Source organism: Fusarium falciforme, chromosome 1 (assembly GCF_026873545.1).
Source record: "Fusarium falciforme chromosome 1, complete sequence".
Taxonomy (NCBI): Eukaryota; Fungi; Ascomycota; class Sordariomycetes; order Hypocreales; family Nectriaceae; genus Fusarium; species Fusarium falciforme.
The window spans coordinates 553,793-574,799 of NC_070544.1; the positions used below are offsets into that span (position 1 = coordinate 553,793).

At 51.0% G+C, this 21,007-nt stretch overlaps 5 protein-coding genes across 5 annotated transcripts; 4 read left to right on the forward strand and 1 right to left on the reverse strand.

The window, feature by feature from the left end:
• Nucleotides 1-186: 186 nt before the first annotated feature.
• Nucleotides 187-2,239, forward strand: NCS54_00009300 (Fungal-trans domain-containing protein; the record flags this gene model as incomplete). Its single annotated transcript, XM_053145752.1, has 8 exons — nucleotides 187-246; nucleotides 306-372; nucleotides 441-527; nucleotides 581-652; nucleotides 700-783; nucleotides 836-851; nucleotides 886-1,861; nucleotides 1,910-2,239. 8 exons carry the CDS (start codon nucleotides 187-189, stop codon nucleotides 2,237-2,239), a joined length of 1,692 nt encoding a protein of 563 aa, XP_053001727.1.
• Nucleotides 2,240-2,685: 446 nt separating this feature from the next.
• Nucleotides 2,686-4,959, forward strand: NCS54_00009400 (Zn(2)-C6 fungal-type domain-containing protein; the record flags this gene model as incomplete). The annotated part of the gene is made up of 5 exons (XM_053145753.1): nucleotides 2,686-2,803; nucleotides 2,924-4,172; nucleotides 4,222-4,337; nucleotides 4,385-4,582; nucleotides 4,628-4,959. 5 exons carry the CDS (start codon nucleotides 2,686-2,688, stop codon nucleotides 4,957-4,959), a joined length of 2,013 nt encoding a protein of 670 aa, XP_053001728.1.
• Nucleotides 4,960-5,427: 468 nt separating this feature from the next.
• Nucleotides 5,428-7,052, forward strand: NCS54_00009500 (Putative Xaa-Pro aminopeptidase PEPP; the record flags this gene model as incomplete). The annotated part of the gene is made up of 5 exons (XM_053145754.1): nucleotides 5,428-5,600; nucleotides 5,655-6,288; nucleotides 6,336-6,707; nucleotides 6,752-6,858; nucleotides 6,908-7,052. 5 exons carry the CDS (start codon nucleotides 5,428-5,430, stop codon nucleotides 7,050-7,052), a joined length of 1,431 nt encoding a protein of 476 aa, XP_053001729.1.
• A 4,149-nt stretch (nucleotides 7,053-11,201) lies between these two features.
• NCS54_00009600 (Peptidase S53 domain-containing protein) lies at nucleotides 11,202-13,107 on the forward strand (the record flags this gene model as incomplete). The annotated part of the gene is made up of 3 exons (XM_053145755.1): nucleotides 11,202-12,124; nucleotides 12,176-12,311; nucleotides 12,361-13,107. The coding sequence occupies 3 exons, from the start codon at nucleotides 11,202-11,204 to the stop codon at nucleotides 13,105-13,107; spliced, it is 1,806 nt and encodes a 601-aa protein (XP_053001730.1).
• A 4,412-nt stretch (nucleotides 13,108-17,519) lies between these two features.
• Nucleotides 17,520-19,344, reverse strand: NCS54_00009700 (Hypothetical protein; the record flags this gene model as incomplete). The annotated part of the gene is made up of 5 exons (XM_053145756.1): nucleotides 17,520-17,778; nucleotides 17,833-18,264; nucleotides 18,312-18,351; nucleotides 18,406-18,992; nucleotides 19,043-19,344. The coding sequence occupies 5 exons, from the start codon at nucleotides 19,342-19,344 to the stop codon at nucleotides 17,520-17,522; spliced, it is 1,620 nt and encodes a 539-aa protein (XP_053001731.1).
• Between the last annotated feature and the right edge of the window lie 1,663 nt (nucleotides 19,345-21,007).

The following is a 21,007-nucleotide window of genomic DNA, read 5'->3' on the forward strand; positions in this document are numbered from 1 at the left end:
TCTGGAGATAAGCTCTGCAAAACCATGCCTCAGACACGGGCGCAAACAACCGGCGATGGTTCAAGCAGAGGGCCTTTAAAGACGTCGAACGGCAGTCAATCAAGCCTCGTCAACGGCTCAGGGGAATCCCCATTCCATCAAGAACCCCCATCTCCAACAATTCACGCGTCTCGACCGCGAATCACCATGGCAGCAGCGTCAGCATTGCTCAAGCGCATCGAGCTGCCACGTGGATCCCGGTGGATTGTATGCGACCCTCCCCCTGGCCCTGCCGTCCAATGTGATTGATTAACCATGTCCTGCAGAACGAGGATGTCCGACCTGTCGGGTCGGAGAGACGCACATGGACGTTTCTGACGTTCCACAACTTCTGTGCGTTGCGTGTCACGCGTTTTTCTGCCGTGGCGAAGACAAGGCTGACAAGGTTTTTTTTCTCGCAGGGCTGCTAATCAACTGCAACATCGCCACATATCTCACTGGAAGCGCTCTTATTCCTCTGGGCCTTACTTGGTGGCAGGCTATCATCGGTGAGTATCAATTGATGACTTGTATCTGTTTTATCGGCCTGACTCTTGTGCAGCCATCATCATCGGCAACGTCATTGCCACGGTTGCCCTCATTCTCAGCTCCCTTGCTGGAGCCTACTACCATAGTATGTTTCGACCCACCATCACAAGGCTGAGATACTAACTCTAGCAGTTGGTTTTCCCGTCTTTAGTCGGGCTGTTTGGGGCACATGGGGCTCCCAATTCGTCATCTGGAACCGCATCTTTCTTGCATTTGGTGAGCCTTCCTCTTCACCCCCTCATTGATGATAATGCTAACCAAATACCAGTCTGGTCAGTATATCCGTTCTGTTTCTCCTACGTTTGCTCACAATACAAGGTATGGCTTCCAATCATGGGTCGGAGGTGAATGCACCTACTTGATGCTCCTCTCCTGGGACCCCAACCTCGAGAAGCATATCCCAAACAAGATCCCCGCAGACACGGGCATGACATCTGCTCAATTTCTGTCATACTTTGTCTTTTGCATCATCAGTCTTCCGTTCCTCTGGATTCGACCTCACCGGATCGAAAAGTTCTTTTACTTCGCGAGCACGGTGACGCTGATCTTCTTCCTCGTTCTCCTCATCTGGGCTTTGGCAACGATGGGACCAGACGGGTTTGGCGACACTCTCAAGTCGGGTACAGATATTCCGTTGACTGGAAGCCCCAATAGCACCGTTTGGCTTATGATTTCCGGCATCATGTCGACGGTTGGTTCCATTGCAGCTGGAATCCTCAACCAAAACGACTATGCCCGACTTTCTCGCCGTCCAAGCGATGCGATCTGGGGACAAGCCTTTGCATTTCCTTTCTATAGCATCATCGCTTCTGTTATCGGCATTCTCGTCACGGCTGCTACTCAGAAACGCATGGGAGAAGCCATCTGGAACCCGCCTACTCTCTTCGTTGGTCTCCTCGCAAAGGACAATGATGCTGGAACCCGTGCAGCCGTCTTCTTCGCCGGACTCGCGTTGGCCATCTCGCAGCTTGGCAGCAACCTCCCCGGAAACGCATTGTCTGGTGGCATGGACTTGGCTTCCACTTTCCCCAAGTACATCAACATTCGTCGAGGAGCCTATGTTGTTGCTCTCCTCAGCCCGGTCGTCAACCCTTGGCGTCTTGTCAACACGGCCACGACTTTCCTGACAGTTCTATCTGGATATGGAGTGTTCCTTGCCCCAATGACTGGATTGATGGTTGCACACTATATCGTGGTGGCCAAGATGAAGGTGAATGTGGATGACCTGTACACTGGGGACAGCAACAGCATCTACTGGTACTACAAGGGCCTTAACTGGCGTGCCCCGATCGCGGTATGTCTTCTCTGTTCTGTCAAATAACAGGTACTAATTTTTGAACAGTGGATTGTCGGCGTTGCACCTCTTCTCCCTGGCTTCATTGCAGCCGTCAACCTGTCCATCTCAATCTCTGATGGCGCCATTGAGCTGTACTATCTCAACTACATGTATGGCTTCATGGCAAGTGCATTTGTATATGCCTTGCTTCACAGATTGGTCCCAGATCAAAAGCTCGATGCTTTCGTCCAAGAAAGCCCATCTGCAAAGGAAGTGCAGGCGCTGTATGACGGCCGCTGGGACATTACTTACGCCGAGGCTGGGACTCAGATCGAGGACTCTCCACCTCCGGCAGATCCTCACAAGGGAGCGGCATCAGTTACGACGTCTGTTTAGATAAGAATGTACCAAGTTTAGTCTACAAGATTAGTAGCAATGCACAATGGTTTACGGAGAATCTGAATACTCTACGAATAAGACGCACAAGCAATTGAAGTCCTTCAACACCCATGCTCTCATCTCCACCAAAAACCCCCTCGTCAACCCCTTTCGGTCTCGTTCTCCGCCTTGGGTTAATGCCAAACCTTAGTTCCCGTGATCTCCGTTAGTCATCCGTCCTCCTCTCACCTCCTTTCATCTCCCTGTCAACACACATTCCGATGTCGCCAGGGTCACAAAGTAACATCGGCCAACTGAGAAAAAAAGCCTGGGCCACTCCTTCGGCCAACTTATCTGTACCCGTGTCCTCCACGTCGCGTGATTTGGCCGACAGACATCCAATTCCTCCTCCCTCCCTCCCTCGCCAACATCCAGCCGCGTGGGGACTGGACCGGCGGACCAGGATGGAGAATCTCACGGGTACCGACGCGCCGGATCGCGGAGCGGGAACGGGAACCCTCGCACCCCCCCGCAAATTCACCATCCGCAGCAAGTTTGGCCAGGCCCGTAAGCCTCGGAGCCGTAAGAACAGGCCGTGTGACGCGTGTCGCCGGCGGAAAACGGCCTGCGTTATTACCTCAGAGCCGCCATGTGAGCGCCGCCGCACACAGACGACTACTGATAGCTACTAACGATAAGTAGGCCTCTTTTGTAAGAGCCGAGGTCTAGTGTGTCAATCGCTCTCAGACCCGGACGCGCTGGCATTAGCATCCCGAGCAAACACCCAGAGCGTTGCTCCATCGAGCTCGAGCCCACAGTCACCGTCGATCTCTGCCATCTCACCGTCAGCCTCTGAAAGCAACCCCCAACGAGCTGAGTCGGCTGCTGTCGTCCATGACGGCCTCGTCCGCCAATCAGGACCAGGACCTGTCGGCCAAGAATCTGTGGCGTCGGCAGGCGTCGATTCGCCGATGCAGGACCCAGCAGACGAAATTGTCCACACGCTTGAGGATGTCCCCGACAAGACAACGCATGCCATGGGATTGGCCGCCGAGCAGGACCCCTACTTCCTCGACGCCTTCAGATCCCTCCTCCTGAGTGAGCGGGAGGGCATTGACGCCAGCTTCGTCCAGGTCTACCCCGGCGGACAAGACCCGGATGACCACCCCATTCACTTCCTTTTGCTGCAAGATGAGTTCCCCGCACACAAGAACCAGGCTAAGCAAGCCGCATCCGATGCGATTGAGACCTTTATCTGGCCCCACGGCCCAGCTCTCGTCCGGCTGTATTTCCGACACGTCCACTCCGCGTTTCCCGTCATCTCCAAGGGTCGCTTCCTGCGCCAATATCTCACTGCCAAGCTCGATATCCCCTCGTCACTACGGGGCGCCGTTTACGCGTTGGCCTGTGTCTTTTGGCGAAAGGACCCATCCCTTGAAGGCCCTTGCCCCTTCCAGCAACACGACCTCACCAACCATGCACAAGAGTCTCTTAGGCGAGAGCTGGAGTCGCCGAACCTCTGGAGGTTACAGGCTGCCCTGCTGCTAATGCACATGGTTCCTCCCGACATCGATAGCGTTGAAACTCCCTATACCTGGATCATGGCGTCGCAAGCCACAGCGGCCGCCCAGATGATTGGCCTTCATCAAGACCCTGCCAAATGGAACATTGCTCCATGGGAAAAGAAGCTGCGGAGGAAGCTCTGGTGGGCCACCTACTTTACTGACTGCTGGTCAGCCGTTTGCCATGGGAACCCTCCACACATTGCTGCCGACACATTCACCACGCCACCTCCAGATTTGGAGGACCTACGGTCTGATGAAGACCTCTCCCTGGACTTGCATCATATGGTTGATCCTTGTAACACGTCCTTCCGCGTGCCTGACGGGGTTCGCTTCCTCGAGATGATCAATATTGCTAGAGACACGCGCGTCATCCTGGATTGTAGTTGGTTAGTCAAGTCAAACCCGGCATGCAAGCTGTTTCTAATGCACTTCTAGTGGCGTGAAAGCAACTGTGCAGACGCGCACTCAACTCATACCGATACGAGACAAGCTAAGGGAATGGCCAAGCCTCGTCCCGAACTGCTTGGCCGTTGGGCCCAATACCTCCAACGGTGAGTCTTCCAAGTTGGCCGAAGCTAGCATCCTCTTACACGAACAGGCCCGCTTCACCTATCATACTATGCCACCCATGTGCTCTTGTTTCGTGGGCTCATGTACCCAGCTACGAAAGCGGCGAAAGCAAACCCTAGTTCAAATCTCCGCAGATGGTTGTCCACGGCATTAGCGGAATTCGACAACTTTACCACCTTCATGGCGTACATCACGGAGAATGAGCTGACAAGCTTCTGGGGTCGTCGTAAGTTCCCCGATCAAACTCATAGACCTTGACTAACCGAACTAGATGCCCGATCTCAGTTGATCTTGTGTGGCAACTTCCTCATCTACTTGTTTCTATTAGCGACGGAGCCGCGGGATGTTGAGGCGGCATATCGGCTACTCGAAAAATTTCACCTGTCATTACAGCGTCTCGGGGCTACGGAAGACATCGCAGCCAAGGTGCTTCTCCGGCCCGTCATATTGCGCATCGAGTCGTTCTTTATACAAGCCACAGAACTCATCAAGACTGGCCGGACTGTAGAATCACCGGTGTTGTACAAGGAAAAGATGAATGTAGAGGTGGTACAAGCTACCAGTTCAAGGGCGTCTCAGATCAAGGACATAATCAGTCCGTAGTTACAACACAACACAATTACAGCCAACACTTCCAATGTAAACTCCCCATGCTGTTACATACCGGGGGTTCAAGTCATCACCAACAACTGTTGGTCACGGACCGGGGTAGCCCAGCCGTGACGAGCCAACAGGATGTGATACCTGTAGACGAGGTCAGCTTCGGCCAACTTGAGACCCTCATTTAAATCAGACCCATGCTGCATGTATTACTCAGGCGAAGCAACCGTCGGCGAACTGATTTTTGTTAAAAATAGGGCCGCAAAGAGCCGCCGTGGGGCTCCTGATCGGCGAGTTTCTCACAGCCGAGGTGTCTCCACCGCAAGTTCGCCGACGCATGCTCAACCTAGGTAGCGACCACTTAAAGCCATACATGAGGCTCAATGAGATTATAATGCTCAAATTGAATCATCTGATTCGAATTGTTCTAGGCCCTGCAAGTCAGAGATAAGCCTCGGAAAGCCGGCTGTCATGTTCGCCGAAGACTTGGGCCGAATCCTGAGCGGGAAGTATCCTGGCAAGACTCACGCATTGAAGGTCGTGGGGCTCTTACGAGAGAAGGTTCCTAATGCCAGGGGTTGTCTTTATCTCGAAGGGAGAATGTCAAAGTTGTTGGAAGATAGCGACGAGCTTGAGCCATTCCGGTGTGTAATCACTTGACCTCTGGGCGCTTGCTGGACTGACATCCTTGTACCTAGGCAGCGTCGACACTTCTACTATCTCACAGGTTGTGATCTAAGCAACTGCTATTTCGTCTACGATATCGAAACCTCCAAGTCGACCCTGTTCATTCCTCCTGTTGACCCTGAAGAGGTTGTCTGGTCCGGTCTTCCTGTAAATCGCCAACAAGCGCTCGAGAAGTATGACGTTGATGAAGTCAAGTTTTCGACTGAACTAGATAATTTCCTCTCGCATATTGCCGGCTCTCAGAGCTCGACAGTCTATACCATCGCAGACCAAGTCTCCTTGCACATCAAATTCAGGCCTGGCAATGTCGACTCATCCATGCTCAAAGGCCTCATCGATCGGTGTCGAGTCGTCAAAGATGATTATGAGGTAGCCATGATCCGAAAGGCAAACGTCATATCAAGCCTCGGTCATGAAGCCCTCATGAAGCGAGCCTCTGAGGCAAGCAACGAGATGCAACTGGAGGCGACGTTTCTGGGCCACTGTGTCGCACATGGTGCGAAAAAGATGGCCTACCCCCCAATCGTGGCTGCTGGTCGCGCTGGAGCTATCTTGCATTACGAAGCCAACGATCAACCTCTTGGGGGAAAGCAGAACCTATTGGTTGATGCTGGCGCTGAGTGGAATAACTACGCCTCTGATATTGTAAGTTGATGTGCTGCGTGACACCCGACACTACTAACTCGAGACAGACAAGGTCTTTTCCGTTGTCAGGCACCTTTACGAAAGAATCTCGACAGATATACGACATCGTGTACAAGATGCAAATGGAATGCATTGCCATGATTAAGGCAGGTGTAAGATGGGAAGATGGCCATATGCTTGCCCACGAGATCGCCATCGAGGGTCTACTTGAGCTCGGCATCCTACAGGGTGCCAAGGCTGACATCCTGGGCGCCCAGACGAGCTTGGCCTTCTTCCCACATGGGCTTGGTCATTTCCTCGGACTTGATACTCATGACGTCGGAGGGGATCCCAATTTCGACGATGAGAACAAATACTTTCGGTATCTAAGAACCAGGGGTACACTTCCAGCCGGAAGCGTAGTCACGGTTGAACCCGGTGTAAGTGCCTTGTTCCCTTCTTTTTGGCTTTACTAAGCCTCCAGATTTATTTCTGCGAACATATCATCCGTCCTTATCTTGAGGATGAACGACACAAGGCCCTCATCAACTCGGATGTTCTGGATAAATACTGGGATGTCGGTGGCGTTCGGTGAGTGACACGTCCCTTGAAACAACTGCTCAAGGCTAACCTAAGGTAGCATCGAGGATAATGTGCTTGTAACACCCACTGGCGTTGATAATCTGACTACGGCAATCAAGGATCCCATTCAATTGGAGGCAATGATAAACGGGCACCGAGGGCGTCGTAGTGGGATTAATTGGACAGGCATCTTCAAGTCTTGAGGTAAACTTTTGTATTTCTTCTTCTAAGGCACCCCCTTGCTCTATGTAAGGCACAGGATAGTGAGGTTGGGTGTCATCTGCCACGAATCTAGACGGTTATTGCACGTGATCCATCGCCGCTTTTACTCAGGCTGGGTCAGGCCCGGCTCAGCCGTTGCTCAGCCTTCGCTCAGGTGAGCCAGGGTGGGTTCAAGTCCGTCCCGCGGGCATCGGGAAGGATATAGCCCCAATGCCAGGGACTAGAGGGTTCAAATTCGGCCACAGCAGTTAGCAGCGTCATATCTCAACATACGTTCTGCAATATATTCAGGCCGCAAAGGGCCCCAATAACCTATCCTGCCCACACCCAGACTATCCAGTACAGGTTCAATCCTCAGAACAGCTATGGGCCCATCTCGAGGGCATACACAGCATTGCCCAAGAGCCTACAAAGAAGCGCAAGTCAAGCCAAGGTGACCATAAAGACTCAATGCCGACCAAGAAGTTCCGCACTCAGCCCCAAGTCAGCGAAAGTCACACCTACAATAGATTCTAGAAGAGCGGTATCTCTCACCCATCTGCTGGTTAGATATCGTCTGTCGCGAAGGCGGTTCCTAAGGTTCCCACAGAGTGTAACCCGAAGCCTTGATGCAGACGAGAATATCTGGGAGGTGGACCAATTGTTGGCAAAATAGAAGCAAGGAAGGCAAATCCTCTATCTAGTGAAGTGGAAAGGCTTCTCTGATGACCATAATTCGTGGGAGAGGAGCAAAGACATCAGCACTCACCTAGTCAACGACTTTGACGCAAGCTTTCTCGACAACGGCGGAAATCATGAAGGTATAGAGCTCCTTGATTAAAGGCTGCGAAGGGGCCATGTCGAATATCTGGTAAAGTGGAAAGGTCGTCCTAGCTGCGAAAACTCGTGGGAAAAAGTATCAACAATCAGTCGCCTCCGCGTCCAAGAATTTCAGGAATCCCATAGCATCTCAGAATGAAAACTTTGTCCTGATCCTCAAGGAAATTTCGGGGTTTGTTAGACAGAGAATTTCACTATTTATTCTCATTCTCACAGTCATATCCTGTCTCTTTCAGTATGGACGATCTAGTCGAGTCCAACTCCGAACTTTCTAGGAGCAGGAAAGATGACTGTACGTTTCACGGGTTCATCGACCTAATACTTGGCCTCGGTTGAGCTGTCGAGGGTGGTTACACTCTATCAGCCCTACCGTCTTTTTCCCTGTACATTGCAGCATTGCATTCTCTGCAATCCATCTTTTTGCCTGGAATTGAGGCTTTCCATTATACTTCGTACGGGACCTGTGGAGAGGGTCTGCGTTGGGCGCCTTGGTGGCGTCTGTGTTACCTATGTCTTTACATGTCGCGGTAATCCTGATCGAGAAGTTCTATACAATCGATATCAACGGTATCGCGGGCATATTTCTGATGGGTTTGTTTTATATGCCTCTCCTTTGTGATACTATCTCAAGGTTGATGATTTTGGTGCTGACCTTTTATTCTGTCATCAATGTCTGAACGACCTTATGAAAAGGTTAACTGGAGAGCATGGATTCCTTACTTTTCTCAATGAGTTTTTCGCAATTCTTAGTAATTAGATGCAGGAAATAATGGTAAAGACGCATGGTGCTTTTAAAGTCCTTGACGAAGAGTCAGGCCGTCAACGGTATCAAAGGAAGCCTTACACAGCAGGACCTCCAAGGGTATCCAATAACAACTGCCTCTCGTCTACGTCGTTCTCCTCTATACACTCAATCATAGAAATGCACCAAGTTAGTTTGAGCATATGCTGTTGTATATGAAATAGCCCGTATAAACTAGGTAGATACCATAGGATACCCGTCATTAATGTCATTATGTGCGGCGGTAGGACAATTGGTCTTAATCCCACTAGACTCATCGTCCCAGCTCTCTGTAGGTGGCGCGGCTGCTTCCCTAACTAACCCAATTACAAGCTTTCCTCTACACGTTTCAACGGCCTTTTTGTTCTATTATAGCTAATACACCTGCCGCCACGATTGGTACATAACACAGTCACGACCTTTACAACCAGCGGAACCATTTCGCTCAATACGCTTAGCCCGCGGCTCGTCAACAATATAGTGAGACAAACCACTTCATCATCATGCCACACGTTAGGATTCCGATACCGCATGGTGTTTCTTGCATTGTATTACCAGTCAAGAGCAAATCGCTCATCCTCAAAGAAATATGCGAGAAAATCCCGATTGGGAATAGGGAGGTAGATGGTGGTATTGAAGGCGTGCAAAATTATCTCCCATAGTATCTCTAACGGCGGAAACATGAATATTCCCCCCATTGAGAAGTTTGTGTGTGCGACGGACCCTTGGGCCAGGCTGCGTTGATACAGTCAGTGCTTTTGGGATGCGGCGGCAAAGCTTAAAAGAAGGCAACTGTGTTGGCATCGGGTTATGATGCTATTGATGTGTTTTATATGTGTTCTTTATTGACGAGAAGCCGACTAGGTATTAGATAGCTGGCTGGTAAGTGCTGTTGGGTGACCCACAGGCGCATATACACAGTTTTCTGGCCGCCAGTCTTGAGGCGTCCGGGGATCTGAATCCAGCCTACAGACACAGATATGACTAGCTGCCAGCCAGTCGGGAGACAAGTGAGGCTTCATCTTGAGCACAGAGTCCATGTCACCAAACACCACCATGTTGGCATCAAGAAAGCAGACAGCGTCGTCCTCAAACAATTGAACAGGACACACTTTCGTCCATGTGCCTCTGAATATGTCGATAACCAATTGGTGATTTGTTCCATGTGGTGGCAACAAATGGTCACACTGGCTCAATATTATGTTGCACTTGGGAGCTTCAAGCTCAAGCGTTATCAGTGCGTCTTTGGCAAGATTCGGAGTGAAGAGTACCACGAGTGGATATCAGCTGCCGTGTCTCTTGAGGCTGTATGCAAGTATGGCAACACCAGGAAGATATGATGAGCACGTGATGAGAGCTGCATAGGCATTTTGCCTCGTGTTGATGTGCGAGCCTATGCTTCATACCAGGAGGAATGGTTCGAAACAAAGAACAGATACCTCCCCGGACCCGAGCCTCCTTGAAATTATATTCCATCTCATCCCTACAGTCGAACTCGTCATCAACTTCTACATAGGCTATGGAGTTTGGTGGATACTTGTTGTCGAGGACGTCATGGCTAAGAACGAGCGTTGTCTTGCCGCGGCTCCAGATGCAGTCATTGCACAGCGCAAGGAGGTATGGACTACCTTAATCAAATGGTTTTATTTTTGAGAAACTTTTACGTTTATAATAAAATAAACAAGAGAAGTCGGAATCTGGGCAGACTAAGCAGTTATCCAATGCACAGTTAAGCACTGTCCGTATCATTACTATGGAATATTCCTCACATAACTTGGAGGCTAGGCTTGAGCACACTGAAGCAGTTTCTACTCCCAGAACGATGCTGGCGCTACTCTAAGCTGAGTTCAGGCCAAGGAACTCGGAGTTTGAAATGCAATTAACTAGAAGAAGAAATCAATCACTCCGTCCAATTTTCTTGTAGCTCAGCCACAGCGTTTCCTCTGGATATTTTCTCACTTACTTACTTCACTGGGACAAACGGAATTGACAAAGTCGCGTCATATGCAGCTCTAAACAGCGCATCCACACCCTCGTTGTTCATTTAATCTCAAATAGAAGCACTTTTGTTGATGGTGTTTTTGGCCGATCGGCAGTTTATGAAACAAAGCCGATAACACAACTGGAAGTTGGAATTCGTGATTGGCGAGTCCCGCTCGGTCCCACAGCTTGCCCCTGAGTGACTCCCTAAAACGGACAAGCCAGGCTACGGCAAAAGCTCCCAATCAAGCAGCTCGCCAAGAATCCCAGAGGCCCTTTTGTATCCCGAAGACCTTTTGCTGCGAAGAACTCCATTTCAATGCCGACTTATCCAGAGTCATGTATATGTGACTCGTGACGGTGCCGAGTTATCCAGAATCGTGCGTTTGTCACTCCAAACTCGTGATAAGAGCATGTAGATAAAAACGAGGTCTCTACCACTCGCCCTTTTCCTTGGCAATCCTTCTACATCCCAGCATATTATTCTCCCTAGGCTTCAATATTTCTTTCTTTGAAGGTAGAGGACCATAGGTGATCCTCCAAGCTCACCATGCATCTCTCCTCATATCAGTGCCTCTTGCTGGCCTTGTCGGCTCTGCCCACGGCATTTGGCAAGTCGTTCTCGCACCATTCCAAGGCGCCAAAGGGTTGGCATGTCGACGAAAACGCCCGTGTCTCTGCTGCAAAGCAGCAAGTCTTCAGCATTGCACTGACTATGCAAAATGTGGACCAGCTGGAGTCAAAGCTGCTTGATCTTTCCACTCCCGGGGGCGAAAACTATGGCCAGTGGTTGTCACACGACGAAGTCAAGGCAACCTTCTCTCCTTCGAAGGAGGCCGTTTCTAGCGTCACAAAGTGGCTCAAGTCCAATGGCGTCAAGAACTACAAAGTGAACGGCGCTTTCATTGACTTTGCCATTGACGTTCCCGGAGCCAACTCCCTGCTGGGAGGTGACTATCAATATTACGTCAAGGACGGCCAGACCAAGTTGCGAACCCTTTCGTACTCTATCCCCAATTCCCTGGCAGAGCACATTCAATACGTGGATCCAAGCACCAACTTCGGAGCCACCTCGGCTTTCACCCCCATCTTTCGTCCGTCGCGGACTACTGTCACCAAGCGCAACAATGCAGCCTCAAAGAGCTCCGTTGATGCTTCATGCCAGACAAGTATCACTCCTTCTTGCTTGAAGCAGCTGTACAACATCGGAGACTACACCCCCGACGCGGAGTCCGGAAGCACTATTGGCTTCAGCAGTTTCCTCAACCAATCTGCCCTCTTCTCTGATGTCTTCCAGTTTGAGGAGAAGTTTGGTATCCCCAAGCAGAACTTCACCAAGGTCCTGATCAACAACCCGGTCAATGACCAGAGTCCCACCAGCAAGAACTACGGCGAGGCTGATTTGGATGCTGAGAACATTGTTGGAATCGCCCATCCTCTTCCTTTTACTGAGTACCTCACAGGAGGTTCACCGTGAGTTCAGTGTAATAGTATGAAATTTTCTCAGGAGCTAACATCAGCCAGACCCTTCGTCCCCAATATTGACCAGCCTACTGCTGCTGACAACCAGAATGAGCCTTACATGCCGTATTTCCGGTACCTCTTGACCCAGAAGGATCTCCCTGCCGTTATCTCTACCTCGTACGGTGACGAAGAAGACGTATGATTTCCCCCCTCGTTTTCGTCTGGCTTATCTAACATTACCGCAGGGCGTCCCACGAGAATATGCCACTCTTACCTGCAACCTCATTGGTCTTTTGGGTCTCCGAGGTATCACCGTCCTCTTTTCTTCCGGCGATCTTGGAGTGGGTGCTGGATGTTTGGCTCCTGACTACAAGACTGTCGAGTTCAACGCCATCTTCCCTGCCACCTGCCCTTACTTGACTTCCGTCGGTGGTACTGTTGATGTCACTCCTGAGATTGCCTGGGATGGATCGTCTGGAGGATTCAGCAAGTACTTCGCCCGACCTAGTTACCAGAACCAGGCCATCAAGACATACATGAAGACCGTGTCAGACAAGACCAAGAAGTACTACGCTCCTTACACCAACTGGAACGGCCGAGGTTTCCCTGATGTCTCTGGACACAGTGCCTCGCCTGGCTACGAGGTTATCTACGCTGGGAAGCAGGCCAGAAGCGGGGGTACCAGCGCTGCGGCTCCTGTTTGGGCTGGTATTGTTGGTCTGTTGAACGACGCCCGATTCCGGGCTGGTAAGGGAAGCTTGGGCTGGCTGAACCCTCTTATCTACAAGTATGGACCCAAGGTCTTGACAGATATTACTGGGGGCTACAGCATTGGATGCGACGGCAACAACACTCAGACCGGCCAGCCAGAGCCCGCCGGGTCTGGTATTGTTCCCGGCGCTAGGTGGAACGCTACTACTGGATGGGATCCTGTGACTGGATATGGCTCACCTGACTTTGGAAAGTTGAAGGACCTAGTTCTGAGTTTTTAAGTTCATGAGCTCAGGTTAAAGCAGCACCAGCTCAAGATCATTGGCGAGAGAGGAACTCATGGGTGTCTAGATTCGTGGCAGAGTATACCTGTTATGACTGCCTATCTGCAACCACATAGGAACTGAGAGCAGAAAGGGCAAACTTCGCAAGCAGCCCATTGCTTTACCGATTTTGCTTATGAAGCTCCATTGAGGTTACCCAAACAACGCGTAGAATAGTCAATCTCGCAATCACAATAGGAACGATTTGTCCAATCGAGTAAACAGGCGATGTGAGGCGAACTGACTGCATCGTGATGGTGCGCTCAGCAGCCACCAGGCTCAAACAGGCAAACGCGCCATGCTCCAGATACAGCTGACTGACTGTAGTTGGGTGCTCTGAATGCATCCTGAAACCTAGCTTCATGTATGCTGCCTCAAATTCGAAACTCGTGTGGTTACAGCTTTCACACTGTTTGCAGTCCGGGCATGGTTCGCAGCGCATCTTTCTCTTCGAGCAACAAGCTAGCCTTCCGCAGTTTTCGCAGGCCGAAGGAAATTCCGTGCAGGGATCGCATTCGCAAGAAGTCGGATCGTCGTTGTGGTTTCTATCCCTACAGGGCCTGCAGAGCCGTGAGAGATTGTCATCTTCCCACCTCAGAGCCTTGTGGTACGACGCTGCTTTGCTCACCAAGAGAAACCACGAATGCACAGTACTCAGGCATCTCAAGCTATAGTAGGTCCAGAACGGAAAGACTTGGTTTGGGTGTCCTGTGGGCAATTGCTGAACCATGACCACCAGAAGGCGGAAAAACATTTGCAGCTATCCACGGCCAGAGTCTCTTGAGTGAAGCTGTGCATGATGATTCCGATGGTGACAAGTCGGAGGAGTTGCGCTACCATTACTGCTCCTACTTGCCACCGAGCGGCCAGTGTCTCCCTTTCCATCAGCTGCATGGAGAGAGCACTGTTCTGGACGTCTAGCATCATGGACCCAAGAATGGCATCAGCCGGAGAGAGCTCCCGTTGAACTAGGGGACCTAGGAAGGCCAAGGCTAAGGACACGTGCATCCCCAAAAGGCCGCCCCCGAGTTCTTTTATAGCCGTGTGGCTATGGTGGAGGGAGCCCAACAAGGTAGACAGGAAGAGAATGGCAGCTTGTGACCAGGTGCCGGCTCGGACGCCATCGCCGATAATGTCTGCATCAGCAACCCAACATTGGTGCTCCTCATCCAGGCGCACGTCTTTAGCTCCTACAAAGGTGAAACCTCCGAGGACGATGGAGTCCGCGCCCATCATGAGACCGGACATGCGAAAAATCCAGGCAAAACGCCATTGCCTATTTATGATGCGGGTCAAAAGGCGCTGATCGGTCACAAAGATCTCCTCAGGCGAGCCGAGGCATTTCTGAAGAAACCCAATGTCGTCCCTTAGATTCCGAATCTTCTCGTGACCTAGAAGAATAGTATCACTTGAACCCGTGAGATCGCGGTCGATGTAGCTCACAACTTTCGATAGCCTGCTAGCCATTTCATCGAAGTCGCCAGATGCTGCATTGTCATGACCTTCCTCAAGTGACTCTGAAATACGCTCGGCGAGCTCTCTCATACTTAGAGATGTTCTAAAGCGCCTTCGTTTAGATATTTGGCGACCATTTATCTAGAAACACGTGAGTCCATGTGTTCACTGGCTGCAGAATGATCAGGTCATACCCGTTGTTTATCATCACCCCGATCGCTTTTCAAAGTTTCAACATCAAGTTCACTGTCAAGAACTTTGATTTGCAAATCGCCTGTGTAACTTGCAAAGTGCCTCAAGCTTGAGTTGGACTCTCGAGCTGCTTGTAACACCGGCTGTATGGACCAATGGGGAAATTCTGGAGGTCCGAGGTTCTTTGGTGCACCTCTATACTCAAGTGACGGCACAGGAACCCTTCTAGGACAATAAAGATGAGCTTGATCGCTACCAACCATATGGTTGTATAGATTCCCACTTGTGGCGCGGCCATGACTGCGGTCCTCAGGCCGAGATGAGCTCTGGGTTGACCGGGTTCATTACTTTTGAGGCAATTTTTCTCGCAGGATAGTCTAGCCTGAAATGCAATTTCTAATACTCAGCTTTTCAGCCTCATAAATTCAAGCAACGTCTGTTGACCTGACATACAGCTGCCGTCACTTCCAGAATAGGCGTCGTTGCTACCTTGAGGCGCCTGCGCCAGAGACTACTGGCCATTCTGCATGCAATGATAAGGAACAGACCTACGAGGCTGGCTGAAAGCCCTATTGGGGAAAACTGGTACCTGAATCCTGACTTTTGTATGCATAGGTCCCTGAGCCTGCCACATGTCGTCAGATCGTCAAGAAATGGTCAGCCGCCACCGAGTACTGCTGCTGTTGCTAACTCGTCATCTAGGCCCCGACATCTACGTGGCTAACCATCCCAGAAGTTGACAATCAGGCTCTCCGATAGATTCACGAAACGCCAACCTCATGGGCGAATGCGTTCGTCTTGAAGAAGCTCTTCAGGCCGAGGAGTTACGCAAAGCCGAACAGGAGCAATCACCACGACGCCTACCCGCCCGCCGCAGATCCGCATGGCCGTTTTCCCTCAAAGTCTTCGGGAAAACAGACGAGATCCGACTTCCAGCTGTTTCCCCAGAGCTAGTAGCCTTCTCACCTGGCCCGCCTGAAGCATCCCCTCGCAGACGAGGAACCAACCCGTCATCGCCTCGCACTCCCAAGAGGAGCGACAACCGGAACGATCCATCACAAAGGTCGCCTCGAAGCCCCAAGAGACAGACCGAAAGATCTGTCGGGAGACTTTCTATTCGTACCGAAACCAGACCCCGAGAAGAGCGAAAGGTCATCTATTCGAGGCGCCCAACCTCGAAACACCGCGATAGAGACAGGGAGGCAACACCGCAATCGCCAACCCTTCCTGGAACCGCTTCTTTTACCGATATTGGTCGCTTACGACGTAACGAAAGCCCGCGTCGTCTCTATAGCAGTCCGGTCGCGCCGAGAACGAGAACCAATACACAGGAGAACCGGGAGGAGGAGCGCCCTACTCGTGCCGAAAATGTGGAATCTTCTGGTGATAGGACCGCAAGAGTTGTGTCTGAGCCTGAGCCTCTGAAGATAGTAAGTGAGAGCCGTGTATATCTTCCCACTTTGGGTATAACATCTAATCCCAATATTTAATTTGTATACATCTCGTCGAATGCAATGTCTGACAATTCTACACACAGCCAGAGATAGTTGCTATACTCCGAGATCCAAAGACCTCCGGCCCCGTCACAGAAGATTCTCAAACGTTCCTCCACAACGGGATGAAATTCACAGCCGTGTTTAAAGCCTGCGTTCCAGTAAGCTCAATACGGATCCTCCGCAGCATAGGCGGCTGGTGATGATGGAAATCACCATGGTATTTCCAATAATAACCGACCTAAGTCTTTACCGACTCACAACCAAACTCAGCCGCACGGTTGATTTCACGGTACACGGACCCAATATAGCTAAGCGAGCCGCATATTCCTTGAACAAGGAAGATCCGGGGACGAGAAGAGAGATGGTAATCGAGAGCGGCGCTGAAGATGAGTTCACCTTGAGTGTAAAGGTCTTCAGAAACGGCGAGATAATGATTCATGTGGCTCTACTCTTGGAGCAGGATCAGGAGGAGATAACAAAATCGTTCCATGATGGGCCTAGGCTCCAAACATCAGACCGCATGCATGAGCCAAGGGAAGACATCAAGCTCTCATTTGAGCCTGAGGACTTTGGAGAACATTGCGAACGCTTGGTTCAAGAAGATCTCGACTTGCACGCACTTCTGCTGAGTTGGGTAGGGGCTGAATGATCAGTTAGCACTTCATTATAGACTTATAGAACACCCAAATCTGTTATCTTCCGACTTTCATATGCTGCGCAGCTAATCCAGGGATTAAATGTCACCATTCAACACTCATCCTCTTACAATTCGATCTCCTTTGGCTATGGGCGACTCGGGCATTTTCTTTGGTCAGTTACTCGTGACGTGGAAGAAAACCCCCACTCTAGACTAGAGCAAGATCTTCAGTATGTCGGTGCTGAACAAGGGATTCTAGCTGGAAATCTTGTTACCGGAAAGTCTGGTGTGGGCGTTCCGTTGAATTCTGTACGTGCAGCGGTGGAAATAAGGAGTCTGGCATAAAGCTTCGGTGACATGCTTGTCATCCCTTGATCGAGGGATCACTGAGCTCCACAAACCAGATAATGCGCTCTAGAGTCACAACACTAATAGAAGGATGCGTTTGTTCTAGGATATGAATTGGGATTAGAGAGGCCAAACTACATAATTAACGTCGTCTCATACACGTTTCAAAACTCCCATCAACTCCTAGCTCATCAAAACATCTTGATCATTTTCATGTCATCAGGGGCGACCATATTCATTATTTATTTCTCAGTGGCAGTTTCGTTTTCTTCATGCTCGTGACCAAGCTTGGCCTCGACGTCGCCCTGTTCGGCCTTGGTCGTGAGGCTGGTCGCGACACGGGTCTTCCAGGCGGGAGTTCCGAGATAAGCAATGCCGTTGGGGTCTTCGAACATGTGTTCGGTCTCCTCAAGGGTCTTGCCGGCAGTCTCGGGGAACATGAAGAAGACGTGGATGAACATGGCGACGTTGAAGACACCAAAGATGAGATAGGTCTTGTATCTAGGAGTTGTTAGTAATTGAAATAATTTGAGGTTGGTGGGAAAGAAGCCTTACCGAATGTTCTCAAAGGCGACAGGAGTGAATAGGCCGAGAGCAGTGTTGAAAGCCCAGTTGGCTGAGGTGGCCAGGGCGACACCCTTTCCTCGGAGTCGGAGAGGGAATAGCTCAGGAGGATAAGTCCAAGAAGCGGGGCCCCAAGTAGGAGCATAAGAGGCGACAAATAGGTATGTGCAGGCGATAAGACCCTTTGCAGCGGAGCCAGACACAGTCATCGAGACCTCAGGCACTCCGTCCTTGCCGCCGGGCCAGACAGTACCATTGCCTCCCAAGATGCCAGCATTGGCAAACATCCAAACACCCATAAGAGCGCTGCCGGCGAGGAGAGTTGGCCGTCGTCCCCAGTGATCCATCCAGATAAGGGCTGGAACGGTCATGAGGACGTTGATGATATACTGGATGGATGAGGCCAGCAAGTTGGCGTTGCCACTGAACAATGTTAGTAAGTGGCAGGAAAGGACGGTGATAGCACTAACCTGTAACCTGCCATGGAGAACACGTAGGAGATGTAGTACACTGGGATTGGTTAGCATCAAATTGTCTTTCAACAGGATGGTAGTCAAAGCTTGCTCATAACGTTCATGCCAGTAAGCTGGGACCAAATCTGGGTAAACAGTCCAATCATGGTTCGGTTGATCATACGGGGCTTGAAGAGATCAAGGTAGGTAACATCAGAGATAGAGGCCTCAAAAGCACACATATCCTTGATGTCCTGCAACTCGAGAGCCACAAAGGGGTGGTTGGGGTCGCCATGGCCGTGGACAAGAGTGAGCACAGCACGGCAGTCTTCCCATCGATCCTTTCGGGCGAGCCAACGAGGAGATTCGGGGAGAAGCATCATCATGAAGAAGAGGAAGATGGCAGGGACCATCTGCAGACCCCAGGGGATGCGCCAAGAGGCAGTGTTGTAGTTGCGTGAGTTTTGCTCGCCGATAAAGGAGCAGCCATAGGAGATGTAGTACATGATCAGGATGCCCCAGGTGATGGCCCATTGTTGCATACCGATGAACCGACCACGCTTGGAGGGAGGAGAAATCTCGGCGATGTAGACGGGGACCTGAGCAGATTCGATACCGACGGAGACACCGTTGATGACACGACCGACGACCAGCATGCCAATGTTCTGGGCAGCACAAGAGATGGTTGATCCAACGATCCTGGCAAGAGTGTCAGTGCTGGCTTGTCATTGAGGAATGCCCTCACTTACCAGATGAGACAGCCAACCATGATGGAATACTTCCTACCCAGACGATCACTGAGCGGACCCGAGATCAAGGCACCAAGCCAAGAACCAGCAGCCATACTAGCCGTGATACCACCTTGGTGCAGAGACTTGGGACCACTGCAATCATCATCGTCGGTAAAGGGCGGACCCTTGGGTCCCTGGTTGAAGTAGCACTTGTAAGAGTTCTCGCCGAGCTGTGCAGACACGGACGAGATATCGAAGCCAAAGAGGGCTCCACCAACCACCGCGACACCGGCGATGGCGTAAATATTGCCAATGGGCATGTTGAGTTTTACTCGTGTAAGAGTTGCTTAAGTGTTGTGTGCATGTGACTGAAGAGTGAGTTGTGCAGAGGGGAGAGGGATACGACCCAAGGAAAGAGCCTCAATATATGCCATCTTCTTTGAGTCCCAATATCCAGAGCCTCGGGTTATCGGCGCTGTGCGCGTCACGTTACGGTTGCAATGAACGGAGGTTGTACGGCATTACGCTCTGGGGGAAGAAGGGTGGGGCTATGGAGAGGATGCTCAATACGGCAACTCTGAATCCGAGAATCCGAGTCGTTCACTAACATCAGATCAGCCTGAAAATGCAATATTTTCTCGTTACTGTACGCTTTAAAGTCTCGACAACTACCAAGACATGTCTAGCTGTTAAACTGCTTTCACTGTAAATTCCGACAAATCCGCTTATGTCTCAAACACACACGCTCCTCCAAGACATTCCCTATCGTTAACAACATCGTACCTCGATCACCTCAACCCGCAATCATCCCCGTAAGCGCCCTCTACCCCGTGACGCTCAGACATGGACCGTTTGTCTGCCACCGTGAGATCGACGCTGCACGAGATGGCCCTGATGCCGTGACGTTGCATCTTAACGGCCGAGAGTTTCGCCGGGGACGGCGCCATTTCACTTCCAGAACCATTGCAGGCCTCGGCACCGCATTGCCGGGCCCTGACGTCGGTGGTGTTATCGCCCCCTGTCAGCCCCCTCGTGCCATTTATGCCAATCACGATGCCCGTCAAATACTGGAGACGCGGCGCTCCAGAGCCGCTTGATGACAAGACTGGTCTTGTGTTCCCCAGATCTCCACAGGAGAAGGTCCGATAGAATCAATAAGCGCAGCAATGAGATGCAATGGTTCATTCAGTCAAGGGGAGAAGCTTATACGTAACCATAGAGCAATTGGTCCGGGGAACAAAAACAGCTGGCGAGATGTGCACCGCACCCCTGTCTGACAAATGTTGCTTCGACCCATGACCACAAGCAAGCATTGTCGGTGTTATATCCGAGTTGCGTCCAAGGCGACCAAGCAAATCATTTCTCCATGGAGTTTGCGGCAATGGCCACGATGCCAAGTTCTTGGCTGATCATGACAGGGAGAGGGAAAACAGGCTCAAAAGAAAGAGGAAACAAGACTTGGTGAGCAAGGTCGATCAAGGTGCCGTGTCATCTGTGCCAAGGCGGCCCCGGTCTTCCCAAGAAACCCGGTCCCTACACCAATCTGTTCAGGCAGTAGTAGCCTTTCCGTAGGGTAATCCTCAATTCTGCATTCACGATGCTTTTTCCCATCATCTATCCCATAGTGACTCTCGGCACCTGAAGAATGAGATCTGATGTCTTAGATCAATCAGTCCAACTTGGTTGACATGAGGAGAGGAGTCCAGTGACCCCGGAGTTCACCGTATTCGCCCTTGACCATGTAACCATCACGCAGTCACCGACTTTCCAACAAACGTCTCCGCTTCACAACTGTAGAAAAAAACACTTTTGTACGATGGGTACTATGGAGTTCCAAGGAGAATTCAGGCACCCGACCCGAGAGTGGGCAGCCAAGGGTTACCAAGAGATCAGGCCACCATGGACAAGGATCAGAGATTGAAGGTGGTCGGCCCCGAGCACCATGATCGTCCCGGCCGACCTGTGGACCTTGGACCTGAGCGG